This window comes from Hyalella azteca, unplaced genomic scaffold, assembly GCF_000764305.2.
Source record: "Hyalella azteca isolate HAZT.00-mixed unplaced genomic scaffold, Hazt_2.0.2 contig17687, whole genome shotgun sequence".
NCBI lineage: Eukaryota > Metazoa > Arthropoda > Malacostraca > Amphipoda > Hyalellidae > Hyalella > Hyalella azteca.
This window is the reverse complement of record NW_025947462.1, coordinates 135,121-160,824: the sequence shown is the minus strand read 5'-3', so window position 1 is coordinate 160,824 and position 25,704 is coordinate 135,121. Positions and strand designations below refer to the sequence as shown.

The 25,704-nt window shown below is 37.0% G+C and overlaps 1 protein-coding gene across 6 annotated transcripts in view; it reads left to right on the top strand.

The window, feature by feature from the left end:
- LOC108676824 (NAD(+) hydrolase sarm1) overlaps window positions 1-25,704 on the top strand; it is a 93,042-nt gene that overhangs the window by 34,831 nt on the left and 32,507 nt on the right. For 3 of the 6 annotated variants that reach the window (XM_018164964.2, XM_018164965.2, XM_018164966.2), the window contains exons 3-4: window positions 1,801-1,869; window positions 25,393-25,503. In XM_018164964.2, coding sequence (XP_018020453.1) covers window positions 1,801-1,869; window positions 25,393-25,503 — 180 coding nt within the window. Of the gene's footprint in view, window positions 1-1,800; window positions 1,870-6,560; window positions 6,862-13,776; window positions 14,042-19,121; window positions 19,706-25,392; window positions 25,504-25,704 lie in introns of those variants that run through there. The other 3 variants (XM_018164969.2, XM_018164967.2, XM_018164968.2) reach the window with 3 other exon arrangements.

Below are 25,704 nucleotides of genomic sequence, written 5' to 3'. Positions count from 1 at the left end.
ATATGTAGATTTAGCTCGTGTTGAGGTTGTGGGATGTTTACTATTTATTTATAAGTTATACCATGTAAAATATCAAGCTGTGTTTATCATTGCTGGAGAATTCTACTACTAAATTATACTACATGGCTAGAAAATTTTACATCTTCTACTATTAGTTGAGCTGAAATTGTCCCAAACTCTCAACTATCACAAAGACAAAACAAAATTTTTCACCCGCCCGCGATTTTTAGAAATCCATCGTGAAATTGCGTGTTTGGGCTCGCTGTTTTCCAAAGAAAATGCCGAGTATTCAAGTTTCAAACAAGAAGTCATGACCTGAGGCTTAATATTTTTGGCCAACTGTGGGCTGTTTCATCCACTATTGGCATGATGATGAGCAGAGGTGGGCAGTAGCGCGCTACATGTAGCGGTAGCGGTAACGCCCGCTACATATTTAAGTAGCGATACGAGGTTTTGCCGCTACAGCGCTACCGCTACATTTATAGATAAAGCCGTTAGATTTTACTTAATAGTATCAAATATTATTTAAAAATCAGCATGATACATACATAATATAAATTACAGAATATATCTGTACGAAAGATTTCGGTGTAATGTTGTCAACCTCAGCCTGTTACTAGTGTCAACACGTTAGTTGTTACTTGTTAAGTTGTTACCAGTTACCACTTACAGGTATTTTTTCATTTTTTAGTTTGCTTACAGTTATTTTTACACAGTTATTTTTATGTTTCACCTTCCCTACATGGATGTCTACTTTAATCTACCAATCTCAAAATAATTCACATATATATACAAATAAAAGACTGATTTTTTATATGTATGTGTGGATAATTTTTGAGATTGGTAGATTTAAGTAGAAATCTATGTAGGGAAGGTAAAACATAAAAATAACTAACTTTTATTTACAGTATCTAACCCGTACTAGTTCGGTTAGGTTAATTGCAATAAAGTTGCAGTGATATGTTTTGAAAATGTTTTATTATCATTAAATGTTTATGAGTTAATCCCAATAGCAGAATAAATATTTATGGATTTCCAATAATTTTGGCCATTGTAGCGGCTAATGTAGCGGCGCTACATTTTACTGTAGCGGTAGCGACAGCGCTCGCTACTATATAGTGGGTTTAGCGGTAGCGGTAGCGCCCGCTACATTTAGAGCATGTAGCGGTAGCGGTAGCGCCGCTACATTTCAAAGTAGCGCTGCCCAGCTCTGATGATGAGGCTTTGGTGTCGTATTGTCCTCTGCCAGCTGCTTCAAAAGTAAATTTTGTATATTTTTCATCCGCTTCAATCTTTTGAGACTCAGACTATATATGCTCATTTGTAACCTTTTTTTCTTGGTACAGATCAAATAATTTATCCATTAGTGATAATCTTAATGTCAGATAAATTATAATTTGTATTTTTGATTATTGTTTTTCCTCGAATAGTTTGCCGATAAGATAAAATTTGGATAGTCATCTTGGACATTTCCATAAGATTGCTACCTGGGAGGTCAAAACTTTTTTTCCGCAACAATACGGCACCAAAGCACTGTTGATTATTATCAAGCAGCAATTTGTTCGTAATGAATTCGGCAATGTTGATGATTTATCTTATCTCTATTTGACAATATTTTGAAACTGTCAAATCGCCGAAGACTTGCATGATAGTGAACATGCACCCCAGAAACAGTAATACATTTCTTTACTGTGCTTCTCCTCCAATCGATTGCTGAACTGTACAAACTGTTGTGCACAATGCGATTTTTCCCCCAAAAAAATTATTGTGTAAACTTCTTAATTCTGTCATTTGTTGCAGATTCGTTCTCCAGAATCTAAAAGCGATGCAGCACCAAGTTTCGCAACCATTCCTAGACAGGCGGTGCAGGTACTATGCATACTCGTGGCTCAATGCTTATATTGCCTGTGCACGTAATTGAATGTGTTATGTTCGTTTGAGTAGATAACCTTTTACTGCTCTTGTTGATGGCTTACTGTCATTGCTCGTATTGCCTGTGTAATTAAATATGTTACGTTCGTTTGAGTAGATAACCTTTTACTGCTCGTGTAGATGGCTTACTGCCATTGCTCGTATTGCCTGTGTAATTAAATGTGTTACGTTCGTTTGAGTAGATAACCTTTTACTGCTCTTGTTGATGGCTTACTGCCATTGCTCGTATTGCCTGTGTAATTAAATGTGTTACGTTCGTTTGAGTAGATAACCTTTTACTGCTCTTGTTGATGGCTTACTGCCATTGCTCGTATTGCCTGTGTAATTAAATGTGTTACGTTAACTTGGGTAGTTAACCTTTTACTGCTCGTGTTGGTGGCTTATATACTGCCGATGCGTAAATCTCGACAAATTTCCGCTAGCTTTGTCGCCTCTGAAATTTACCCGTCAGTAATTATTTTATTGAAGTAATTTAGAATTAATATAAACAGAGATACTCTTTTCCATCGCATATCTACCTTATATTCACTATTTGTACTTCCATATACATTAACTTTTTGATAGTGTTAATTAACTCTCACCAACCGACTCCAAACATTTTATTTATTCCATTATATCCTTATACATATGAACATATGCGTGCACATTTTCGTATCATGCTTAAATATGAATAACAAGTATACATTGTGTATGATATTTTGAAATGATTTTAAATGGATTTATATTTCCCCGCAACTCGATTCTGAATACGCATGCTTGCTCCTTTTAACGACGCTTCTTTTGCTTTTTACTCAATAGTCTCGTAATTTCGCCAATGGCTTTGAAAATAATTTGATAATAATCTGAACGACCTCTCATTTCAATATTTCATTGCGAGCTTTACTATTTAATGTCCATCGTACATAAAATGTACAGCGCATCCGGCTACTTCTTTGCATCCACGCAGCAACATATGTTTCTTCATGTAAATGTGACATTAAAAAGCTAATCTATGCAAATGTGTAGCAAAAAATCAATCGTAGTCCCAATGTCATCAAACAAGTCCAATTTTATTTTTTACAGCATACCTCAATAAAAACTGGTATTTACGATATTGTATTGCTTACAAACCAATATTATACGACACAAAACTTCCTTTGCGCGAATCATGTATGAGCAAACTGATTAGTCGGAGTGTTTTCTTGAACATAGCCTAATTATTAACTATCGTCTATCAATTAAACGTAAATTATACAGTGCAGCACTCGTACATTTTGTTTTCAAATCCTGTACCGCAGACACTTTAAGGACCGCAAATGCTCGGCAAACTTTAATGTATCGTATGATGTCATTTTATCGGTAACGTATAAATACATTAACGGCTTTTATTTTGTCCTTTGTTGACCAATCTCATGTAATTCCCGTGAACCTAAAATGAGTCTTACTCATTCCTCCGTCGATAGCATCACCTTGTTTATAAGTCGATCGGCTGCAACAACTGCGGTGCGCGTGTTTGTTTTCTCTTATTCAACCGAGCTGCAGTTTCCTTAGAACTGAGTGATGTCACAACCGCTGCGTCAGAGCATGAATCATGGCAGCCAGCAACAGGTATACGCGCCACATAACGTCACCAACCCCTCCAGCCAACCAATCGCGTCACGTCTCAGGAAGGAGAGCCTTGCTACCGCAGCAGTTATCAGGGTCTATGGTTTTCTAAAGTCGTATTAGCTTATTTATTATTTCCTTATGATTATTATACCATATTTTCACAAATCTTATCTGCATCAACTTCTGAAACTGAATCAGAGTTTTTTTGTATCGTATCTTCATGATCGAAAACCATTCCTAGAAATTAAATTTACCGCAATTGAGGATGCACTCCAGCGAATACACTCTGTTGGCCTCATGATCGAGATGAGAGCATTTATATGGAATTTCCTCAGATGAAAGCTTCGAACAAATCTCATCTAATTGTTGAACTACTTTTCAAAGTGAATTTTATTGCTAATCGACAGAAAATCATGTTCGTTTAGCGAGAAATTTTTTGAGTTATTTAACAATTCAAATTGATTCCTACCACCGTTTGCTAGTGTTCCGTTTTTCGAGTTTTATTCTCAAAACGTTTTTTTCTTATTGATTTTGTGAGATGTGTTTATAGAGCATAACTTGACCGGTTTTAGGACAGCAATCCCCTGACAAAATCTCTACTCGCATCTTAGTTCATCTATACACTGTTACTGTTCTCTCAATATTACATGAAGTGTGAACACGGTTCTGATCCAGCCCCAAGCACACTGTCACCGTTCTCTCAAATCTCAATATTGCATCAAGTGTGAACACGTTTCTGACCCAGCCCCAAGCACACTGTTACTAGTCTCTCAAAATTGCATCAATTGTGAATACGTTCCTGATGCAGCCCCAAATTCCGTAGCCATGACGCGGCATCAGGCATGACCGTCTTCTTGGTAACGTTCAGAGGCGGCAGCAGCTAGAGAGCAACCGCGTCCTGCTAGCTCTCAACTCCCGCCACGGCTGCCAGTTGTTGCCTGATCGCAGTTCCGGGTATACGTGTGCGTGCTCCAATACCTTATTTAGAAGATTTTAATGACGTGTCTCATGAATTTTCGGTGGAAGAACTAAAGAAAATAAGCATAGGTATCCCGTCGTTTGATACTGTATGTTTAGGCTTAGTCGTAATGAATAATTAGGACAGAGTTAAATATATTTTATGGCATGCTAGACTAACGCAGCAGCCTCTCTACTTAGTTATGGCACTCGTGTGAATGTCATGTAATGCATGCAAATGCCAAGGCAATTTAATGGAACTTCTTCAGCATCCAACAGATTTATCCAATTGGTTCCCGTGAAGCCATTCTTGTTCTTGGTAGGTTAATAGGAACACACGAGACGCACGCGACACCGATCGACCGCAGGCTCCTAAGTTCCGTCTCATCTCTGGGGTCACAAGCCTATTTATTGCTCGAGTTTAATCGACACATTTTCGTTTCCATCTCATGAGTACATCCCAGTTTTTATTTGCACGAGGATACATAAATAATTGATACCTGCATGCCAAATTATTTTGTACTAACATTGAATGTGTCGAGACAGTTGAACATACAATTTTCGACATCACTTTTATCACTTGACACTTATCACTGAATGCACTACGGTAGCAGAAGTTCCGAGAACCTGTGTGATCAAAAAATTATTTGTTATGCTTGTGTACAACCTCAATTTAAGTCAAATCTAGCATCGGACTCATGTGATAAAAAGATTTAGTCTTGGGCTGAAGTGTTTCCGCATTCACAATGACAACTTGACTAAGTTTTTCTATGGTAAATGACTCTGTTAGTATACCAGATAAGTCACATCCTTATAAGTGCATCGTTAATATGCGAAATTTTGTCTGGCTGAGGCTGTAGTTTTGAAATTAATCGACATTCCGTGTTATGAGCCTGCCTATGAGAATCGTCGATTTCCCACTGTCGTTGTATAGTTCCTGATAAAATAACTTGAAGATCTTGTAACAAAAATATGCGATTAATTTTTTTTATTTAAATCAATGCATACCTGCTATTTTCGGGAGACCTCGTAAACTTTGGTGAATAATTTAGAATTCATGCGTCAATAAAGACTTTTCTTGAAATTTTTATCGATGTACGTTCGGTTTATTATAAAATTGTTGTCATGAAACGTTCGTTCTTAAAAATCGTGGCTGACAAACACTTTCCTTCGCTCCTCAATTTCCTGCCGCAGCCATCAGTCGAAATGTTAATAACAACTCGTGAACCATTGGATTTAACGAATCAATTACAATGTCAAATGTATGCCTTCATAATAGTACCATTTCAAATAACAAGATAAGTCACACAAAAATGATAAGATATAGTGTTGTGTAATATTTACAGACCATACTTTGTAATAGATTCCTACCTGAACGTGCCTGTTAGAAGTTTAGAACTAAAGGATGAGCCGCCATGGTAGAGCGTCGCGTTGTCTGGTGTTGTGGTGTGGTGACCTTGGACACTTGGAGTTGCGGGCCACCGAGCCCTCCTTCTCAGCGCGCATGCCTGTGCCCCGTGCTGCAGGGTTGCATCCTCAGGCTTTACGTCGGCTGTTCTTGACGCAATTGAACCGAGAGCCTTGACAAACTGTTAACCTTGACAAATACACTGTAAACCTTGATAAATACACTGTAAACCTTGACAAATAAACTGTAGACCTTGACAAATAAACTGTAAACCTTGACAAATACAATGTACACCTTGAGACCTTGGCAAATTCACTGTAGACCTTGACAAATACACTGTAAGCTTTGACAAATAAACTGTAAACCTTGACTAATACAATGTAGACCTTGACAAATTCACTGTAGCCCTTGACAAATACACTGTAAGCTTTAACAAATACTCTGTAAATAAACTCTTCGCAAGCCCCGTCTCATGAATAGAGAAATGCAAAATTCTATTTTGTAAATAATAACACATTTTCTTGAATTGTATCCGCATCAAATTGTGATTAATTTCAACCACGTTTTCTTGCATCACATCTACATGATCAAAAGCCATTCCGGGAAATTAAATCACCAACCTAGGTTGAGATTCTGATTTTGTTTCAGCGTAATTTTATTTTATTTATTTTATTTCTGCAATTTTGTTTCAGCGTTCAATAATAATAGCTACTGATGACTGTCAAAGTATCTTCGATAATAAGCACCTCAGAAATTTCATGATACGCAGTTGGATTATTGATGCTAGTGAATACTCCCGGTTTCGCAAGAATCACGTTGTGTCGGTGTGTCTCTAGTTGAGTGAAGTGTTTTCGCAGTGACAAATTTAACACAAATTTATAGACATGGTTCAACAGACGCCCGTGGGATCGAATCCGATCTCAATAAAAAGGTTCTCGATCGCACCTTTCGGTGCACGTGAGCAGTTTATTAAAAAGGTAAGTGCTTTTGATGTTTTTTTTATATTCAGGTGATGTTTTTGGTTGTGAATAACTGCGTTTTACTTGAAGCTCCCTCACGGTCGTATTCGGTAGCTCTGGTATGTGAAGAATGAAAACAAATATAATGAAATGAAGCTTGGGAGTCGATTGATGAGTACTGTAATCAGTTAAATTCGCGTTAACATTAACATTAATCAACGTTATTTTGGAAGATTATCACCTAGATTCATTGCTATGTCGAAACATTGTCCTTGCAAATTCTCATCTTATTAGTTCAATACTTTTATCAGCGAACTTTGAAAGTTACCGATGTAATTTAATAATTTTAGAATTAGACTTATTTGGTATTACCGACTTGGCATCGTCTGCACATAAGAAGTTAATTCGTAAAATCAAATATTTCCTACTCCATCGCGTGAAATCATGTACATGCCTCAATTTTTACTCTCCCACAACTAATTTCCTGACCCAAAGAGGTAAATTTTGTTTAAACAATTCCCACTTTGAACTATACGTATAATTTTTTTCTCTTTACTTATTTTATGAAATCCTTGCTGCCTTATATCATTAATTATCCCCATTACTAAAATTATTCCGTATCACGGTATCAGTTGAAAATTCACTGCTTTAGCATAAAGAAAAATTATCACAGCCTCCTTCCTCGTGCGCGATGTTGTGCGGCCGTCCGGGGTCGGCACGCGAGCCGCTAACGGTACAGCCGACGCAGGCATTACTTGCGCCGCGACCTTCGTTCTGATGGAGGGATCTGAGAGACCACATCGCTAGTGTGGTTGATTTATAACCTTCTATATTTCAGCTCCAACTTTATTGCGTGAAATATTATTATTTACACATTATTATTTTTGTTATTAAACAACTCATCCTTGACTTCCTGATGACTATTTTTTTTGGGGGGGGGGGTATGGGGGCAGCGAGGTAATTTTTCAAATATTAACAATATAATATGGAGTATTGATTCAAATTTTAAACTTAACCAATGAAATTTCTTGTTTGTTTTCAAATCGGTTGGGAGAATTAACGAGTTTTTTTTCATGTTTTTATATATGATGATGATATAATTCATTGCCCAAAAATTCTGTTTCGCTTTGATGATCGAAAAACCAATTTTTTCGAATACATCACCTAACCCAGGTATAGCAGGTGCGACTTTGTGAATTGATGATTGGCGCAGCTTTCTGTTACATTGAAAATTCGAGCTAGTAAATCGAGTCATTCAACGAATATTTTTTTGCGATTAAGTGAAGACTGAGTTATAATTGCTGATTCTACGCATACAACTTTTGTTTAGTGACAGTCTCAAAGTCTTGGTAGAATATGGGTATTAGAATCATGTTAAGTCATATACTATTGAAGGCTAGTTATGTTTACTTCTACTTATGCCGTCTCAAGAGAATATTTACTCTCCAAGATTATTTAAATTTGTATCTAAAAATAAATCAGGGCCGAATGAAAGTAGGTATGAAACGGGAGTGTATTGTCGACATCTTTGAGGTTAGGCTTTGGTAGCAAAAGCCTGCTCATGAGTGTCGATTTGAAGGCGATGTTCGTTTTACGAAGTCGAGTTAAAGATGAGTTTCTCCAGTTTAGGTAGGCGAGACCCAAGAGTGTTCACCAAATTCTTTTTCATCTGATATTGGTTCGTTAAACGAGAGCGCTGCTCAAGTTGCATGGCGGTACGTCCAGTTAGCGATAACTTAAAAAAAGTTACAATGTGAAGAAAATGAAACCGTGTTTTTTAAGGGCGTTCTCTTGTGTGGTTCCGCCCACTAACGCTCATGTTTACATGCTACTGAACTAAACTTAAAGTTATCTCTTGTCTTATTATCTGCTTAATGCATTCTCATGCAACTGTGGTCAACTCATGGTCGCTTGATTTTGTCCCTGATCAACGCATCTTGGTGTGTAATCGGCACTTCTTGGGTGTTCCATGCTTGAACAAATCGTTTTTACGAACAGAATAAGGAATATCAATTATCGGCCCCTTAAATTTAACAACTTTTTAATCATGTTCACAGCCTCTTATTTACCTCGGGTGAAATAATTCAGGTTCGTTTTGCCTGTAATGCAATGGTTGCAATGCAATGATTTATAGTGTTGGCGAGCTGCTCTGTTATTTTATGAGATTGCATGGACAGAATGACCTCGAGAAATGGAAATCCTTGAACACTTTTGTGATATTTTTCCTTTACCGTTTTATTTGCAACCCAAGATGGAATTCGTCCCCATACAAAATTTTTAGTCCTAATTTTTTTCTATTCTCTAACTTTTTTATTCTTTTTTACTATCGCCAGCAGGCGATAGTAACTGTCAACGGAATTTACGACTGACCTCCTTGGCTAAAATTTTATTATCTCCATTTAAGACATTTCCGTTGGTATTTTTCTACTCAGTATTTATTTTATAATCTCAAACATCAATGTGAAAGCTTCGAACAGATTAAAAAAGAGTGGAATCGAGACAGATGCTGTAATGCTTACAATTTAAGGACGAATATCTTGATTATAAACGAGATATTTAATTAGAATTGTTGAATGTTCAATAATTATGATGAAATTGAAACAAGATGAGCTCAGCGAGGTATTCGTGGCAGTAGTATGATAATTTTTATTTATAGATCAGTTCTACGTATACGAACCTATTTTTCTATCCAGCGTTGTCGCATTTCAAGCTTTTGCGTGTGTTACAATTGACACGACGTCTAATATTTTATATTTCATGCAGCTCGGGTTTACGTTAACCCGCATTCATGAGTGCATACGGTACCTGAGATGGCTTGATCGACGATGAAAAAATTGAGTGACGTTGCATTTTTATTGTAAAAATAGCATGCGTTCCTAGATTTCATACGGCGCTTACACTTGTAAAACACTGAACATGTTTTCCATGCATTGGTTCATGGAACTGTTGAAAGATTGTTTCTTAATCATTTTTATTTAAGTTGCTTATCTTTACAATTTCCTCTATTCTGGAGAGGATAAAGATTTAAGACAATGGTAGAGTAAAAGCAACTTCTGAAACTGAACTAAACCAAATAAATAAAATATAAACAGTTTAGCACGTAAAATTATTTATTTTCGAAGATTCACGTATTTATGTTCAATACTCGTCATAAGTTATGATATAATTCCTGAGACATTCACAAACATATTTCCTAATCATTGGAAATATATCTTGACATATTTATTTGAAATACCTATTGTATAGTAATGATATATATGTATAGTATGAAATATAAATATGTACAGATTGAAATATGCAATCTACATATGTAAAAAAATCTAATATATAGATTAGAAAATGGAAAACGCCTAAATTTCGGTATTACACTACCATCGTTGAATTGTTTTCGTGTTATGTGATTTCCGAAAGCAAGACACGGCGAGACAGCGCCGTACAGGCGAGTGTGAGCAATCGTCTCGTAGCTGCCGTAATCCTTACCGGCGCCTCCATTGCCAGCGCCTCGACTGAGTCTGCTGTGTTGTGTGTCTGATGTGTAGCGTCTACTGAGTCTGCTGTGTTGCGTGTCTGATGTGTAGCGTCTACTGAGTCTGCTGTGTTGCGTGTCTGATGTGTAGCCGTTCGTTCAGTTAGCTCTCATTTTTTATTCACCACTTAGTTTGGACTCGCATCATCTATGTAATCGTGTAATAACGTATGATCTTTTTGTTGCGGTTTGCTATATTATTACTAGTTTCTCTAAATATTTGCAGTTCATAAAATAATTTCGTATAATTTGGTTAAGTAGTTATGTGTAATATGTTGCGTTATTGCTGATTAAAATATACTGTGTTTTTTTATGGTGAAATAAGTCATACTTTAGGTATGCTAACTGTTAATATTTTGTGTGGGTGTAGCCGTAAGTCTAATAGGATGTTCATTAACCGTGCTAGTTTGTTCGCGTGAGAATAACATGAGAGTTTCACTATTGATGTTAGCTTGTGACAGAGACTGTTGTTTTAAACAGGGCTGGACAAGCCTTCTCCTCCGTGCCATAATGATTGCGGTGACTCCGTCGCCAAGACTCTTGCGCAAATTTCCGATCTGAGTTTCTCAGCCTCATGCAGTGACTCATTTGTCCTCTCGTCTTCAATGCGACACGGCAAGCTCAAGCCTTGCTATTTTTGGAGCCAAGCAGGTTTACTGCACTTTCAATTTGTATAGTAGAATCGTGTAGTATAGTATAATAATGTACCTATAGAAGTGTCGACGCTGCATAATAGGCCAAACTTAGCCTGTCATTGATTGTTGGGATTTATTAATTATATTGCATTGGGTTATGCTTCATATCGTTATTTATACTGGCATAAACAAAATTTATTTTATCATATATTTATTTATATATTGAATTTTTATTATTATATTTATTTATTATATTGCATTGGGTTATGCTTCATATCGTTATTTATACTGGCAAAAACAAAATTTATATTATCGAAAATAGACCCCCCATAGTCGGCGATATATTTTTATCAATAAAATTTTAAGTTATTCACCTTAATAAAACCATGACTCATACAATATGCACTATGCAGAGGCTGGTCCTCAGCTGTGCATCTCATTGAGCTGTGACTAAGTTCAATTGATACATCCGTTCTCTGCACATCCGCCTGCTATGTTTCCGTGAGCGCCGCAAGTCCTGACTCATGACCAACTCCACCTGTGTTATTCATGCTCTACATTTCACTATTTCTCGTGTACTGCAATCCACGCACGGATATAATGAAGATTATATTGCTACGGCAATGTTATTTGTAATAGTGTGCCTAGATGAAGACTATGAACGTAATCTACAGGCGGGATTTCTTAACAATGGCTCGTTGTGTCGTCGGTTACTTCACAATTCACAATGGAATGTAAACCTCCACGAGTGCAGACTTCACTCTCCAGTAATTATGATGGTCTTACATCGTAGAAGTTACTACGGTTCAATGAAAGTTTGAACGATGATATGGCTAATCCGGAATGGGTAACAAAATAATTGTGATTTATTACATCTGTAGAAATGCAATCCATTTTTTCCAAACGAGTTTGAGATCTTCGCGGATTTTTGCAAATTTGAAAGATAATGCGCGATAAATTCATAATGGTATAGCAAAATATGTGCCTTTCAAACTTATTGACATTTTCAAACAAAGTTCCACAAGAATTATTGATTACCTTCTTAAAAGGTAATCAATAATTTTCAACTATTTATTAAAAAAGATAATAAAAACTTTAAACTTGAAAAATTTCGAATTAATCAAAGCATTTGAATTAATTAAACGTTTATTTATTAATTACCGTTAAAATTAAAAAAAAAACAGGCGATAGTTTTGAAGCAGCACGCACAGAGAGCATTGGAGATCCCCCGACCTTGGTTTCTGTGAATGAACGTAAGCTTCATACAACGTATACACTATACACACATCCGAGATCCGGTATCACGTGTGTGAATTGATGTAAAGATGGAATATACGAGTACGTACGAGCCATAAAATAACGTGGGTTTGCCCATGCACTTTATACATTGTAGCGTACATTTTAATATATTGACCTCTCATTACCGGATTCTGTTGAGGAATGTAGCTTCCTTTGAATTTTTATCCATCGTATATTAACCCTTGAATAATTCGTGGGTGCTGGTGATTTCGATTTGTTTGTATCAAATTTGTCAGGTTTTCAATTTTTAATAAAATATTCAATTTATTATGACATATATTAGATAATATTTTCAATACGGTATTAGATATGGTCCTCAGATCTGTCTATTATTTCGATGATTTTGCTAATATTAATTTTAGGCCTTTTCTATTTTAATTTTTTTTATTTAACTGAAAATAGCTTTACTTCAATCGAGTAATCCATCTCCGTTCATTTCAGATTTATCATCATTACAATACTCTATACAATGAATTTGAATTCTGGAACTTTTGAGTCTGAATTTTTAGCGTGATTAGAAACAATGCTTATTCATTTCATGAAGCTTTAAGTACCTCAAACCATATGAAAATTACGATGAAACATCGTTAAACATCGAGCATGTGCTGGTGGTAGCAGAGTACATTATGAGAAAACAATGTAGCTGGTTATAAGATTATAGTGACTCTGATTTGGAGGTTGAATTTCATTTTCATTTGCAATGCACTCATTGTAAAAAACGACAGAAATGTTGAAGAATATTCCTTCTTATTAGCATAATTGAAATACAATGTCATACTTCAGCATCCGTTGGTATCATTTGTGTGAAAAAGTGTTCTCATAACTTTTTTATTCTCAGCCTTAGAATTTATATTTGTTCCGAGAACTTGCAAACTCTAATGATTTACCTAATTTCTCTAAGCTCTGGGAAATTCAGAGATTTAATTCTCACGCTCGCCGTATTGGTTTAGAATTAGGGTTTCTTCTCAGAGAGTGTCAAGCTGGTGCCAAATGTTCCCAAGGGTCTGTCTTACGTCACGATCGGTACTGCTGCTGCTGCCACACAATTAGCTACTCTATATAAGGCGGGCAACCCGCGTGCTCCGGCAGTCGAGCCTTTGCGACCGTGGTGGTAGGATGTAGATGTGCATAACTAAATACATCACACGTAGGTTGGATACCAGTTAATAGAATGTTTATGTTGGCATTACAGCTCACTTCTAAGAATATGATCATATGGAATCATACTAACAGAACACGGCAAATCCGAATTATTTGATGCAGTTTTGCAATCTTGGGTCATTGAACCTACTTACGAAGTCAATCAAATTAATTTATTAAATATCAAATATAATCAGCAAAATTATTCTTTCGGATCGGTGCCCTTTGTTTTTCATGCAACTTATTCATTTTTAATTTCGTTTTCCTTTTTTTATGAAGAACGTATTCAAGTGCTGTACAAATAATCTTTCATGAATCTATTAACTTTCAGGTTACGTTTTAAAATTTCATGTGTCATGCTGTAAAGCTCCGAGCTTATCGAGAACGCAGCCGACAAGCGTCGTTTTCTGTTGAAATTATCCGATTGTTTAGCGATCAGAAGGCTTTAACTTATCGAAGACTACGAGTGATTGGCTTTACTTTACCACGATCTGATCATTTATTGTTGTATTATTCGCTGTATACAATGAGGATCCCTACCACAATTTCGAACTCTCAGCTGCCCAGACTCAAGTTTGGCTCGACAAAGAACAAATGGGTGAGTTTGCCGCTTCTATATATAAGTTAATCGTTGAATTGCTTAGCGTTTATTAAACCTGCATGACGACTTATGGCTGATCAATCAAATTCGAATTTTCATCCTGTCGACTTTTCGCTGATGTAAGAATATGGCTTAATTATTGTTTGGAGTGAAAACTTGTAGATTATTGTAACGGTTTCTGAAAACAACGAATGAACAATTTAATACTAATATGAGGGTAATCTTGATTATAAACAATATAGAAGAACACATCAAACGATGAACAATATGAGTATACATAAGTATCAACGTATATACCAAATTGCTGAACAATTTATGGCGGGCTCTGTTTACCGATTGAATTTTGTCTGCTCTGGTCCTATCCTAAAGGGTCCAAGTTGTGCAAGGTGCACTGCACAAGAAAACATCTTTACCGTTGATGCCTCAGATGTGATTTTTATTGCTTCGCTGTAATTTTGGATACTTTTCCACAGCTCTTAATCATATGTTGCACTCGCTTAATTAAATAAATTTATCAGCGAGAGAGTGATAACTGCTGGTGCAGATATTGATAAACTATGTGTGTGAATTTTTAACCGTCGTTGATTATTATGATTTTCTTTCAGCTCAACCAATTTATCATTGAAACTAATAAAACAATAATTTACTATTAATTTATTGTAAGAACGTGCACATTTTTCTGCGCATTTAACTTGAAATGTGCACGTGCATTTAACTGAACTGAATTGAAGAACGTGCATTTAACTGAAAGATATTCATACTCGTACAAAGAGACTACATTTTGTTGCTCGACGTGCACGCAATTAAATTAATTTATACTAGAAGAAATGTGTTCGTCGTTAACTAACAACAATTAATTTTTAAAGCGTCTTTAGATCTTAACACGTTTCCTTATCACTAGCCCGCTAGGTCGCTCTCCTTTTAGAGTGCGATTAGTAGAAGAATTTATTATCAGTTAGTGACGCGTAAGCGAATCGGTACTTCCGAGCGGCTTATCAAGCGCAGCTTTTTTTAGCCTGCGTTTTACTTAATTATGGGACTGCCGCTCTGAGCACTGGCCTTATTGGGAGAACATCCAGGATTGTACAATGATAGATCATTTGCTTGAGTTTAAATATCTTACATATTCTTAATAATACCAGACTTATATTGCTCGTCCAATTTGTGATCATGTTTGGCTCCAATTTGAGATCTTTTCGTTAAGAATCACGTGGCACGAATTCTTTCTTAGTAATAAAACAAATGCCTTCTTGCTACGCGCCTGAAAAAAAGCATTCGAGAACAAATCAGAAACTATGACCCTCACCTTTGATACACTTACAATAAAAACAAAAATAATGTAAATTGCATATTTCCAATTATGCACCCTTATAATTCTATACGAATAAAACTGTGTGGCATTCTAAAAGGGAACATTAATGGTTACATGCACGAACGGATGAGTGTGCAAAAATAAATATACCTACATTACCACAAAATTGTTCAACAAAAACTTGTAAAATTTAAATTTCGTTCTTGTATTGTAAATTTGTAAAATTTCGTTCTTTAAAATAGTGACATATTTTCTGCTTCCTGCCCGAGAGACGTCAAGTGAGCAAGTTGAGTTTTGAGTCACAAAACGCGTGCTGTCCAATGACGATTTAACGTCAAGTGTGTCGGCTCTCTTGCAGCATGAAATTGCTTGCTAAATTCTCAACCATGAACGTGCCTGCTAAGCTGGTTATTATCTCAGCGAAAAGTATGACTTATTTCTGGCTGATACAGGTTTCATCGTTGAATATGCGAACCTGTGTTTCAGAATTACAAAAAATCTAGGAGCGCAGGAGTCTTTCTACGCGAACTTCACGGATGTACCTAAAAATACCGGTTTCTAGCAAAAAAAAAATGCACCACCGCTGATGCGCCACGGATACACCACCGGATTTTCTTAGTTGCTGAAGTTGCCAAATTCGTGGAAATCCTATGTTGGTGCTACGGTGAGAATTTATTCTCTCCTCGTCGTTTCCAGGATGAATGCAAGTTAATTAGCCAACCAGCATGACATTAATTATTCCTCTTATTAAGAATGGACTTTCCAAGCGAAGCAAACGTATGACTTCAGTTACAGTATACTTATTTTTATGAATGAAACTATTTGGCCGGAAATGAAGTACTATCGCTTGATGTCAAGTGCCCATTTGTCACTGCTGCAAAGTGTGAGCTCACCGGAACACGTTTCAAGTGTCGCTTCCGCAGACTAGTAACTTGGATGTATTCTTATCAAGATTCTTTGCATAGCGTGTCGTCGAATCAATGGCAACTGGCCTGCACTTATCTCACGTTATCATTTCCCCTCCTATCATGACTGAAGTACATAATTTTTATCAATAACTCTTTTATACGTAATTTTGCTAACGATTTAGTATTGAATGATGAAGAGAAATTATACTAGAATAAATCTAACAATAAAATCTTTCAAATTGGACATCCACCAATTTAATAATTTATAGCGTCGTCAAAAATAAGTTTGACGTTGCAGACTTATTTTATGTTATTTTTTAGTTTGCGATCGAAAGCGTCAAGTGTTTATTTGTGGTAGTTGAAATAAAAAAATATTGGACCGACATTATTCTTTATTTATTTTTAAAATGTTCCCACCGTCTACCCAGCTTTTTTCCTATGCTATAACTGCAGTAAGCTTGTATAAGCTCCGCAAAAAAAATAGTATTTTCCTTAACCAAGCAAAGAGCCAAGACAATAAAATGTCAACCCGCCTCCGGCTTATAATCAACAGACCAAACGTGTTATTTGAAACGTTCGCGAGGGTAAATACGACACCAAGACTTTTTTCACTTTTACGAAGAATTTGGGGTGAGGCTCTGCAGCGATTACCCATTTGCAGTTCTTAATGGAATATGTGGTTATAAATACTCGTATTTAAAAAAATGAGGAAATTATTTTCCAGAAACCTGTCCAAGAATCGACGTAATTAAGTCCCTTTGGGTTTGAAAACTTTATTTGATTTTGATTCACTAAATCCTGTTTGCAATTTTGAATTTGGAAAATTTTTATTTACGTTTAAGAGTTTCACGTACGCTCTCAGTATTTGACAGATAAGTTATGAAGAAATTAAACTGATGAATTATGATTAAAATTCATCGCCAATGAAAAGCGAAACTAAAGCCAATTTTTGTTGAATTAAAAAACCGTTAGAATGAAAAAAAAATTAGATGTATTTAGGTCTATTCAGTTTGCGAAATGACATTATAAATAAAAGTTTCATCCGCCCTGAGGTGGAAAAAATGTGGGTGCTGTTGAAATAAATGTTGCCAACCACTTCGCTTTGCATTTCAAGTAATAATTGTGGTCTTATATCTGAAAAATAAATCGCATTCAGACGAAAACAGCACGTCAGATTTTCCCGGGAAATTCATTTATTCGTTTCCTGAAAAAGTTGCAACTTTGCTGCCGAAAATTAAAAATTAAATTATTTGTTTGGATTACAAATAAACATCCGTGGATTAGTGGAGAATTGTTAACAAAAAGAGTAAATAAAAAAAATGGTTTTATTGTAAGCGTAGCTTTGGTCAGAAATTTTCGTCTGTCCACATTCGCTGCTGCAATAGAACTGCAAATAATGTTCTACCTGCAAACCTGCAAAAAGCTGATGCTCCGAGACAACCACAAATTTGTGTGGCCTGTTTTGTGTTGTGGCAAAAATTACGCAGCATCTGCCTTGATTTTTTCTCTCCATGGAGCTTGATGTTTGATTTAGCTTACATGTACGTGGCTGGGTCGGGTGACTGGCCGGTGCATGTGACTGCTATTTGTGTTCTCTGTATGGCTAACTTTGTGATGTGCATTTAATCATTCTATTGTATGATGAGTACCTCTCGCGATTATACGTGTTGTATGGTGTGTGTTTGTTTGATGTTAAGGTTCTGTCTTACACAGATTTCCAACCTTAGCACTTTATACTCTGTTAGTCGAGGAAATTTTTCAACATAACGTTACGAGATGACACAGGAAAACTTTAACACCGCATTATTAGAAACAGTTTTTGCAACTCTTGAATTTTCATCTCGTATCTCTAGAAATATGCATGTTTCTGATAATTCAAATAATCCAAATTAAGCGATTTTATAAGAAATTCTCCTTTATTTTTTTATAGAAGTAGATTCAGTCAGTATGCTGCGCAATATAATTTTCTTAACAAGAATCTCTATATCTTTATTGCTACGCCTTGTTGAATGAGGCTGAGCACTTGTTTGGAGTAGCATGATGTCACTGCCTGATCGAGTGGGAGGTCTTTGAGTTGAAACTCGGGTCGATAAGGTAGTCAAGAGTTCTTCTATGTTTTATCGATAGATATTCTAACGTTGACGCCGATTTCCTTGTCTTATCAGCACATGGTCTGCCATTGGATTGAACAGTTAGGCGCTTTCAGCTCCTGATATATAAAGGCCGATTCGCAAACAACCTTCAGTATTGTTTCATGGCTCAGAGTGTCGAGACTTGACCGCGTCGTTCCGTGACTGCCAGTCTGCCGGTTAACCTTTATACTGCCTCTTAAACTGTTGAGGAGAAGCAAGATTGTGTGCCTGTAAAGTTATACATTATCACAATACAATCGTACTTTGGTTATATCTCTTGCAGGCCTTCGCAAGTATCTGCGTGACTCGGCAAATGCGTGGCTAGTACAAGGCTGTTTCTAACGTACGATTGCAGCTCCAAGCCTTGCGGGTTCTCGATGTTGTGCCGGTTGAGTCAACTGATTCTTGTTGGTATTTGTTAGATCACTAAGTTATTGGACACCCTTCAACATAAATGTATCAGAGAAGGATGAGCACCTTTAGAAAATCTCGGCCTTTGAGTATATCAGCCGAAGATGTTTTATCACCAACATGTCATGAGAAAGATTTTATCAATCGTATGTGGGAAGATGATCTGTTCCTCGATGCTACGGATGGACGGTTATCGAATGACGCTTCACGCAATGACTTGCGTAGCAATTCACAAATTCTCAATGCAGCTGAGAACTCGAATCTTCGATTACCTGGGCCCAAAAAATATCGCCAAATCAGTAAGATTCCGGTCCCGATAAAAGATCAGATGAAGTCAGCGCAACCTGACATGCTTAGATCCGTCAGCATTCAGAGCTTCCATACTATAACCGAAAAAATATACTGTCGTAGAGAGACGTATTCTCCAGACGTTTCTTCGACCAGAACTACAAGCGCCAACAGCTTACTGAGCGACAATGATGAATCCTACCAAGACGTATCAAACTTTGATGAAAAGCCTCCTTTTTCCAGACGCACCCCAACTCCAAGTCGATCTCCCACACCAGCACCAATTCTCTCAGTTACTCAGCCACTTTCCCCAACTAACAAACCTTATTTTCCTGAAGTAGATGCTTCTTTTCCGCACTTTACAAACATGTATTTACATCCCGATCATTGTGATTCGCGATTAAGCCTCCAAAATTCTAAGCCGAAGTCAGCAAGCTACGTTTCGGTTCGAAGAAAAATCGAGAGACGAAAGCACTCAGAGTGCCATACAAACCACGTCCTAACTCCGAACGACGTGACTGATCAAAATAACCAACTCGCGTCTTCAACTTCGAGTCTCGTGACGGTTGTGACGGTACATCAGCGTGTTACTTCTGACAATGAGTCGAAGGTATGATATATATGAATGATTCGATATATATGAAATGAGTGAAGGTATGAATGATACTATTCGAGTCAATACAAACAGAACAGGTCAATATTATTCACACACAAACGCTCCGCTTGCGCTCGATTGTTGCGATTTAAACAAACTCCGAACAGGATCTGCTCATGAAATATTTGGCTAAGATTATAAATTTGGGCTCTTGCTCGTGTCTGCGAATTAATTACATGAAGCACGCAGTCTTCGGCTAGCTTGTATATTGTATACTGTATAACTGTTTTGAAATACCGATGCGTCAGATTTTGAATAGTTGTCAATAGGTACGGAATTCAATGGAAAAAATAAACATCAATAAACATTGACTAGCAGGACAGAACGTGAATTGCGCCATGCATCAGTTGCCTTTTATGATAAGAGACTGCGATAAAATGATAACGTCATCTTTCCGTGTATCAATCTTGATATCATGTATTTGCCGAGGACATGCTGGCATCCTTTAATGGAATGTTGCATGTTCTACATACATCTCTTAATTGTTTGTTTATATATGAAACAATTTCCGGGTTAGTGTTTCAACGACTGTGGTTAGATACGAAGATATGTTCACGTACGTATATTTTTCCTTTGTATTATGCACTTTAAATTCACCCTAGAACTGAGTTTTTTGAGCGATCAACAATTTGAAATTTGAAATATTTTGAATATATCCGTAGCCAAATGTAGTTGTCAGCATGAGAACTACATTTCGTTGTCCTTGAATCATACACCGAATTGCGTCCCAATTCACAGGCGCTGTGAACCGGGGATGTTGATTGCGGTGACGAGTGACGTTCCTTTGTACGTTTGCTGGCCAGTGCTGTGCACATGTTATGACTCGACGTGTTGGGTTTCATGCTAACACCCGGGCATGAAACGCTCATTCACCCAACACTCGAGTTTGCGGCTCGACGAGTTAGGTTTCGTTCTAACACCCGGGCATAAAACGCTCATTCACCCAACACCCAAGTCTTCGACTCGACTCGACGAGAAATCTCGTTAGAACTTCGAATTTGTTTCGTTATCGAACCATCTTCGATCATACGTTCAAATAAAAGCTTTTCAATCTTATCCTAGAATGTAAATCCCTACATTGAATGATTCATTGATAACACAGGGTCACAATACAAAATTTCACAAATATTTGCATTTCAAATCAAAAAAAAAAACGTCATTTGGAATATAAAATACTTGCCATTCTAAAGAACCTATATCTTGACAACCTACAGTGCAAAGTACGCCAGATCACATGATGAATCTGGCCTAACAATGTTCATCGCAAAAATTGAGATTAACACAACATTTTGCAACCCAACAACGAGGCCCGCCATTGTTTTTTTCAGCTGAAGGAAAATAACATTTTTATCTAATTTTAGATCAACAGACTATCAATTGACGTCAGTTTGCTAGAATTGCTTGTATATCAATCGCTGTGATAGAAGCGATTGATACATGCAAGTGCGAGCGCATCTATTCATGGTCCGGACGATGCTGTCATGCATGCTTCTCTCTCTCCATTAAAGATAATCGCGCTCTTTATTTTTACGACCTGCGTGCAGACGATTACAAAGTATAATATTTTATCAATATTTTATCTTTAAATACACAATCGCTCACTTATATTTGTGAGTTTCGGTCCATGTGCTGATTTAAGTGAATGCGTACAAATGATTGATTGGTAACGCTGGTTTGGGCTCCATCTCTTAGCTGGGTGTTATAAGACGTAACGAAGGTCTGCATTGCATTTGTTCCTCAAGAGATACGACGATTGCATTGCATGATCTGAACCTGAGTAGTGCTATAACGTGAGTTGTGTGAGTAGTGCTATAAAGCAATAATAACAGAATTCAGTTCAAACCGTGACTTTTATTTTGATCCCGTTTTATCATCACATATAGGATAAAAGGTTCCTCCAATTGCTGTATTTTGAGGTATTCATATATGTTACCTTATGAATTTAATTAGGATTTATAGTGAAAGAAAACCATGATGATATAAAAAAATTTCAAATGTGCACAAATTTACTGCCTTATCGTATTTTGAAACAATTGACCGAAAAAATATTCAGTCATAGTGAATAAGGTCAGAAAAACTAAAATCGATAGTACTATCTTTATCAATTGATTAATTGATGTCCCCATTTTTCGCTTCAAGCGAATTGGTTTGAAAAGTTGAACGCTTTGTTCTAATCAATCAACTTAAACTTGTGATGTCATCCAGCTGAGCGTACCGCCCGCGCTACGGTGTTGAATGGAAACCCTGGTCAAACATTAAAAAAATTGTTCCTACAAATTTTTACAAATTAATTGTGCCTACAAATTAAAGCTTCGCCGCCTATTTTTGCGCAGCGTCATTCTGTTACATTTTACGAAGACAATTTTCTATTAAAGTGCCACTTATATTTGCGCTGTAATGTTCTGGTAAACTTTATAAAAACAATTTTTATGAAATGATCTCATCCGTTGTCCCGCTAGCAGATCTATCTCTCATTGCTTCTTGTGCGTGATATCTGCTACATTTAATAAAAAGGCCTTCAAAGGTGTAGAAATAAGAAATTTCTAGGTAATGTCAATTCTGGAATGCCCTCTGGTGGCTGGAGTCTGGCCGGGATAGTCGAGCTTCTTGTGTTTCTCTGAAGATTTTTTGCCAGTTGTTTAGCTGGCGTCGTGACATGCAGGAGCTCGGTCAGTGGCTGCTGCTTTTCAGGCTCCATTCTAGTTCGTCGTGTGAGTCGAGAGTCATTTGCATACACGATTAAATGTGCTAGTATGAGTTATAATCTCTGATTAATGATCGTTTTCCTAAATTTGTTTTTTAATAAATTAATCAACGATTTGCTTCAAAAACGATCGCATCTGTTACCGTTTTATTGTATTTTATCGTTCATGACGAATGATGAGTAAGTTTTAGCATGCAGCCAGCTGCTTGTTTTTGCTGTTGCAGTGAATTTTTGAAATCGCGAGAATGTGATTCAATGAATCACATTTTCAGGTCGTTATTAATCAATCAATCAATCATTAATTATATTAGGAATCAGGTAAAAAATTTGTAGATAATGGAAGAAAATAATTATTAATTTAATTCCTTATTCTAAATGTGAACACTGCGCGTATAGGATGAGTGATGAAGAAAAGGCATTTAAATTCTGTATTATTTTCTATAGTTTTCGCAAATGACATGGACCAAAGACACTTTATTCACTATTAATCATATGATAACTCTCATCGATTGTTACTGGACACTACGTATACTGTATACGTGTGATCCCCTCCTTTGTTATCGGTACTCTGGCACACCATAGAATAGGATAGATGACAAGGTCGTTGTGGCTTTGTCATGAAGTTCGATTGTGAATTGCTGACCTGATGATGACATCATTAGGCAGCTTAAATGGGTAATTCTTATCCGTCTGAAATGGGCTGATAATTTCTCAATTAAACAGCTAAAATATGTAATCCTATCCCGTTGGAATTATGACCGTGAGAATGTCATCGTTGTAATTGATTCATTATTATTTACATAAGCATTATGAAGAGGGCGAAGATTTCTTCACTCAAAATGGATAGAAGTTGATTCTACCATATTTCTATAAACCAATCATGTTTGCATAGGAATTGTTCATGTTTCTCATCGTGGAGTAACTCTAGTGACAGATGATAGCAATGCAACATAATACTGATCTACAACTTAATCAAAAACATGATTATTTTGGTCCAGTTGCTGTAATGTATTCCAATTATCCTAATTGAAAAAAACATTCCTGTAATATAAGCATACTTTTGTCGAGTGCCGAGTAACAGTGCAAACACTTTTATAATTAATAAAATAATTTAGCATTATTATTATAATGCTAAATTTGAAATTCTATAATAATTTAGCATTACTGTAATGCTATTTCTACCAGTTAAGCTACTTTGTTGCGCGGTTCAGACGTCATATCAAAACTGCGGTCACGTTTGAGCATCCTTGGCATCCGATCGATCCTTGCCACTGCCCAACCCTGGCCTCTGCAGTGGGTGTGGTGCGTGTGGTGGTGAGGCACCACACACACGCTTGTGGTGGTGAGGCTCCACACGCACGCTTGTGGTGGTGAGGCACCACACGCACGCTTGAGGTGGTGAGGCACCACACGCACGCTTGTGGTGGTGAGGCTCCACACGCACGCTTGTGGTGGTGAGGCACCACACGCACGCTTGAGGTGGTGAGGCACCACACGCACGCTTGTGGTGGTGAGGCACCACACGCACGCTTGTGGTGGTGAGGCACCACACGCACGCTTGTGGTGGTGAGGCACCTCACGCACGCTTGTGGTGGTGAGGCACCACACACACGCTTGTGGTGGTGAGGCACCACACGCACGCTTGTGGTGGTGAGGCACCACGCGCACCCTTGCATAGAGGAAGAACTTCTGCGGAACTATACCAATTTAAAAAAAATGAATTGTATACAAGGTATTTGAACGTGTTCTGAACATGGTCATATTAATGTTCTGCTGTTTTAGTTCCAATCACCCTTCACAGCTATAGAGCTGAATTTTTTTATTCAGATGCAGGGGTCTAGTATGAATACTTTCTCTGTCTGTAAGCTGCTGAAAAATGTTACCTCCATTATTAGTTTACATTTTTAGGCCACGTGGCAATTAATCGCCAGCTGTCTAATGAATGAATCGAGTTTTTCTGATTTATGTTGCCGCTGTTTTTTAGAGTGCTGACATCGCGTGCCAACTCGCCTCGTTACTTTAAAGGACCTGAGAATTGGCTGTATTTAAACACGTCGTCTCTACCGGGAAACGCTGGCAACTCCCGCTATTATGCAAAGCTCAATATTCTTCTACAGCTCGTAACACTCAATTTTCTTTTGCTATTTTCATTGGTTTATGATCTCGAACCACGCAATATGAAAGCGTTATGCAACCTGAAGGTTTAATGTCCTGTATTATATGAAGTTTAACAACTCATGGCCTTGCATCTGGAAATTAACCACCCGTTTATTCGAGTTTTAATTTTTATCAACCATCAAAATATTAAGATTGCTAGCGATAATTATTCGATCTCTTCCATTTTGTGCCTTAATGTCACTGAAAAACTCTCAATTAATATAGCTTCTGAAAGAATGCTGATCTAAATTGCCAAGGCCGATCGTAAATCTGCATAAGAAAAAACAGGTTCATTGAGAACATAAACGTGCCCTCAATGTGTGCCGTGACGGCTAAATGAAAGAGATGATTTCACGTATGTCCTAATTATTGATAAATAGAAATCTGAGTTCTATTGCTAAGTGTGAAAATTCTTCATTCGTTGGTATAACCCCGTTACGCTGACGGGAAATACCAAGGTTTCTGGCAGAGAAAAATGACTACCACTCATTTTTACAGTTCAAATTTACATTGTTGATTTTCGGCCTCGTCCACGATACCTTTAGTTCCCATTTCGCTGCTGAAATGCATCCTTAATGGAAATTCTAAGCGATGTAGTATACAAACGTTTAAATTTATGACAATTTCTCGTGCAAATTCTTGCAAGAATACAATTATTGTACATAGAATTTTAATCACTCTTTTGTCTAGTTAAGTAGTAAGGCTAGAAATAGTGTATATTTATGTACGTTCTTCAGCTGTATATTAGTACTCTTTCTTAATTTCATTATTTTGTGTACAGATGTCGAGCGATGGTGGTGGCACGGCTGTGAGTGATGGAGAAGGTGGTGGAGTGATGGATTTTAAACAACGCATTCAGCGCTACCAGCCCAACCATAGCAAACACAAGCCTGTGAGTCTACATCACGTTATGTGTTAGAATAACCTAGACTTTGAAAGCAGTTATTACTGTAATAAAATTCATTATATCTTCATCGATCGACGTTAATTAGATTCACCATATTTTCATTGATTGGTGATAAGAAACTTCACCATATCTTTAATAATCGGAATAATCGGTGTCACACAAATTCATTTCATCGTCATCGAAAAT